At 36.9% G+C, this 5,000-nt stretch overlaps 1 protein-coding gene across 3 annotated transcripts in view; it reads right to left on the minus strand.

Moving 5' to 3' along the window:
• Positions 1 to 5,000, minus strand: part of LOC143020827 (synaptic vesicular amine transporter-like) — a 70,842-nt gene that overhangs the window by 50,425 nt on the left and 15,417 nt on the right. For all 3 annotated transcript variants that reach the window (XM_076177640.1, XM_076177641.1, XM_076177639.1), the window contains exon 2: positions 1 to 111. This exon is cut by the window's left edge and continues 51 nt beyond it. In XM_076177640.1, the coding sequence (XP_076033755.1) occupies positions 1 to 111 (111 nt within the window). The remainder of the gene's footprint in view (positions 112 to 5,000) is intronic.

Below are 5,000 nucleotides of genomic sequence, written 5' to 3' on the forward strand. Positions count from 1 at the left end.
AGTCGAAGATGGAGGAGGTGGTGGAGGGGGTGGTGGAGGAGGTGAGTTCGTCACCATACTCGCTGGCGTTCGGGTGACGAATTACGTACAGGAACTTCGGGATGATGGGCACTGTGGAGCAAAAAGAAGAAAAAATATAAATATGAATATAAATATATGTGAACGAAGAAGAAGAATAGAAGAAGAAAATGAAGTAGAAGAAGAAAGAAAAAATATATTAAAACGGACGAAAAAGAAATACATGCGTACATATATATATATATATATAAATATATATATATATATATATATATATATATATATATATATATGTATATATATATATATATATATATATATATATATATATATATATATATACAAGACTAAAAAATACGTAGAGGAACTTTGGGATAATAGGCGCTGTGGACGAAATAGAAAAAATAAATGTATATATGTTGTCGAAGAAGAAGAAATATATGTATATATATATATATATATATATATATATATTATATATATATATATATATATATATATATATATATATACGGACGAAGAAGTACATATATACAGTATACATGGTGGACACTAATAAAAATATATGCAGAGGAACTTAGGAATAATGGGCACTTTGGATGAAGAACAAGAAAAAAATATATATATATATATATACAAGACACTAATAAAATAGGATAGAAGCGCTTGGAATATTATTTTCAGTGTCAGATATAAAAATGGCATATTATTTTCAAGGGTACCCACTAAGCACAGATATAACTATGCATGTTTTCTTTTGTGATGTTATCTATTATCACGAAAACCACATTTAAAACAAATATCTTATCTCAAAAGTACTATTTGAGGAACTTTTTTGACAATAATATTCGTCGTCTGCTAATTTGCATATTCTCTGTGTTGTATTGAAAAAAAATATATATATATTATACGACCTATGCATGTCATTCTCTTAGTTATCTGACTCGTTATGAAAAAAATACATTTAGTGAACCCTGCACTAGATCTAGAATACATCAAGAATATTAAACACAAATACGGAGTCTTCCATGGCGGCTTTGAAGACACTAGATTTCCTCTGTCCCACTTAGATCAAGAGACAAAGGTCTGCAGTGTGCTGTTCTGCAACGATCCTTCTAGATTCTAGTCACTAGAATAATGGAATTCAGTTTTAAAAGAACGTCTGGAAAATGGACTTTGACAATGTAGTGAAAGAGAGTGGACCGGTGAAGATGTCCAGTCAAGTAGATCATTGGGAAATAGGAAGAAAAGTAGGATACGCGCATGTATATGTATACAGTATGTATATGTATATGTATATGTATATGTATATGTATATGTACATGTATATACATATGTACATGTATATGTATATATATATGTACTTATGGATATGTATATGTATATGTATATGTATATGTATATGTGTATGTATATGTATATGTATATGTATGTGTGAAATTACATATACACTTCTCGGATTGCTCTCTTGAATGAAAGACCCGATGAAATTAAGACTACATACTACACCGTGCGAGCTGACGTTGGGGAATGATCAGGGTAAGTTCCAGAACATTCCTTTTACCGTCCAGTATAGTACAACGGTAACGTCATTGCCTTGTGGTAACCAGTCGCACAGCCAATGCTTCGAGTCCCAGTGGGAGAGATAGTTAATGTATATGTATATTCATCTTTTCAACCACATTAATTCACTTTAATTCCATGCTATCACAGTCGAGATTGACAAGGAGCTCGATGGAAGCATATGTACGGAAACTGATACGTGGTTAAGCTAAGGACTCGAACCCAGCTCAGATGTAACAAGTGATCAGTGACTTAGCCTATTGCGCTATCAAGAGAGATATGTATATGTATATATTATGTATATGTGTATGTGTAAGTACATGTATATGTATAGGATCTAAGCTTCGTCAAGTTCTTTCTGAATTGTGAGTTCCTCTTAGTCCTCCTCCATGTTAGTCGTTACTGATCACGAGAAACGATCCTCAGAAGGATCTTCTAATTCCTTCGGCGGGACGGACGTCGTCTGAGCCGTTGTCTTGGTGAGGACCCATATCTCCTGCAGAAGACCCAGAAACCAGTTGACGGAGCATAAGAACCTTCATTTCCGAAGTGGAAAGAAGCAAGTCGAAGTCGATGGAAGGATTTATCGTTGTCATGGATTGAGAACGAGACTCTTCCTGTAGATCGCTTGGGGGTTCTTCCTGAAGAAGGCGGTCGACTGAGGGATGGCGTTCCCCCAGTGGCCGGCAAGAGGATCCTGGAGGCCGAGGAGAAAGTGGCGAATGGAGAGTGAAGGTTGAATAAGAGAAATGAAAGATATTTTCACTTTTCTACACACGCGCTTACCAGAGGAAGCCCCCTACCCATGGGAATATTGAACAAAGGAATTAGTGAATGAATAAGTAAATAAATGAATAAAACGATGAATACATGGATGAAGAAAGAAAGGTCAGGGGCGTCAGCAGAGGAGATCGGGTGACATCAGAGACCAAAACACTTTCGTTGTCTTCAGACTCCTCCACCCAACACCTTCACAGACTTCGTAGACTTCGGAGTTCGAAGTCCACCATCAAGTTCTCGGATTCTTTTCTTATTAATTTCATCACAAGATGGTCTTCTTCTTCGATGAGGAACTTTTCCTGGGACTTGACACCTAACCTGACCTAGGTTTACCTAATCTAATGGCTCTTCACCCGGGGGGGGGGGCATGGGGACCCCCCAAAGAAAGCCATGACAAGAATTCAGGGGGTGGCATGGTCTGTTTTTACAAGTTAGACATTTCTATATGGGAAACTGTAATGTTATAACACATTTGTAAATGTACACTTTAAACCCACTATCGGGGGAAATAGTATGAGAAATACAGGAGATCCGTATATTTCGACTACTATCTGTGGTCCTCTTCAGCAGCTGAAGAGGACTACAGATAGTAGTCGAAATATACAGTTTTCCTGTACTTCTGATATCCTTTCTCCGATAGTGGGTTTAAAGTGTACACATTTCTATATAATGTGAGGAAACTGAATTAAAAAAGATCTATCAAATATAAGAAGTCATTCCTGAGCTTACACATTTTACTTATTGTTATATTTTTTAAGGGAAATAGATTCATCAATCTTGTCATGGCAAATAATATTCCTTCAAAGGTGAACCTTTTTGAAATGAATAAAATCACCTGACGGCATTAGAATATTCTTCATTTTACTGATTTATTCACTTATCTATATTTATATATTCTTTTATTTATCTGATTCCTTTTATGATGATTCAGTTTAACGTCAGTAGGCTAGGACGTTGCTCCTTTCAGAAGACTTTGTAACGTGGATTTTACTGAACCATGCCCTTGGTCCAACACGCTGGTGGCAGTGTTCGAACTCTCATCACCCCGACCTCCGCCGCAAGTAGCGACGCTCGATACCTTCTCAAACAACTGCTATCGACGTAGATCACACCTCCCCTCATTCTGCTACCAAAGTTATCTACTCCCCCCCTTCTCCCCATCCATCTCCCCCCTTCTCCCCCCCATCACCACTTCTAAACCTCCCCCCCCCCCCCGTCCCGCGTACTACAATCTCCTACATAATTAGCAGTTACAATACCCTTGGCAGAAGTTAGCGAGCTGATAATTTAGCGGTAAATAGATGCCTTTATTGAGAGGCGAGGGGAAGGGGGAGAGGGGGAGAGAGGGGAGAGTGTGAGATGACGTGTATAAGATGAAGGGGGGAGGGGGAAGGGTGTAGGGGGAGGAGGGGGAGGGTGACAACAGAACTATGAAAAAAAAAAAAACGGTTCTTCTGGGGGAGGCAATCATGTGTTTCGAAAATGAAGAATTATAGAAAATGGGAAGAGAGGAAGAAAACGGTCTGGGGAGTAGGGAATTCTCAGTTGACGGCTTCTTTGGATTTTGTCAGATTTAACCAGCGATTCTATCTCTTAAGAACAAAGTCGCACAGAAGAGGTCATAGAAATGGTTAAGGAGAAAGATTTAAGGAGAAAGATTTAAGGAGAGCAGAATAAAGAAGAAAGATACAAGGAGAAAGAATCAAGGAGAAATATTTAAGGAGAAAGAATTAAGGAGAAAATTTTAGGGAAAAAATTCAAGGAGAAAGATTTAAGGAGAAAATTTCCGAAAGCTTCTTGTTGATGTGGCCATGGTACCGTACCGTATTTGGTGAATTTTAAGAAATGTCGAGTTTGTTAATTATGACAAGATCCGTCAACAATATAAAAAGGTTCTTGTTGATGTGACTATGGTAGCCTACCGTACTCTATGGGCTCATTTCAAAAGGCTAGAAAAAAAAATAATAATAAAAATTAAACAAATAGAATGAAATAAAAAAGAAACAAATAAACAAATAAAATGAATATACATCTATATACTTATAAAATTCTGATAATCTTGTTTGTTATCTTACTTGCTTGAAACCGTCACCCAGTCAACCGGAAGAAGAGATATGACGTCACGACTGAGGACCAGCCAAGCAGAAGAAGAAATAAAAAGAAGAGATATGACGTCACGATTGAGGACCAGCCAATCAGAAGAGACATGGCGTCACGACATCATATGATGCGTAGTGTTCCAAGCAATGACGACATGACGTCACAATCTTTTGCATTTCACTCCTTATAACAACGTATCATTTAAAATTTTATTTGACCCAACATACATATTTTCATATTCAGTATTTGAAAGTATAGCCAACTCCTGAGTTAGCATCTATGAGGCATAATGAGTTTATTATAATATTACGAACCGTATAAAACATATGATGTGTAGTGTTCCAAGCAACGACGACATGACGTCACAATCTTCTGCATTTCATTTCTTATAACTAATCAAGTCACTGCCTTCGTCTACTGAATAGAGCATTGTCTTAATAAAGATTTTATTGGCTATTTTATTAACAAAATATTATTTAAAATCTTATTTGACCCAACGGGTCACGGGTGGTCTAGTATACATACATACATAAATATAT

Source organism: Oratosquilla oratoria, chromosome 40 (assembly GCF_046742065.1).
Source record: "Oratosquilla oratoria isolate Oo_2021 chromosome 40, ASM4674206v1, whole genome shotgun sequence".
In the NCBI taxonomy this organism is placed as follows: Eukaryota; Metazoa; Arthropoda; class Malacostraca; order Stomatopoda; family Squillidae; genus Oratosquilla; species Oratosquilla oratoria.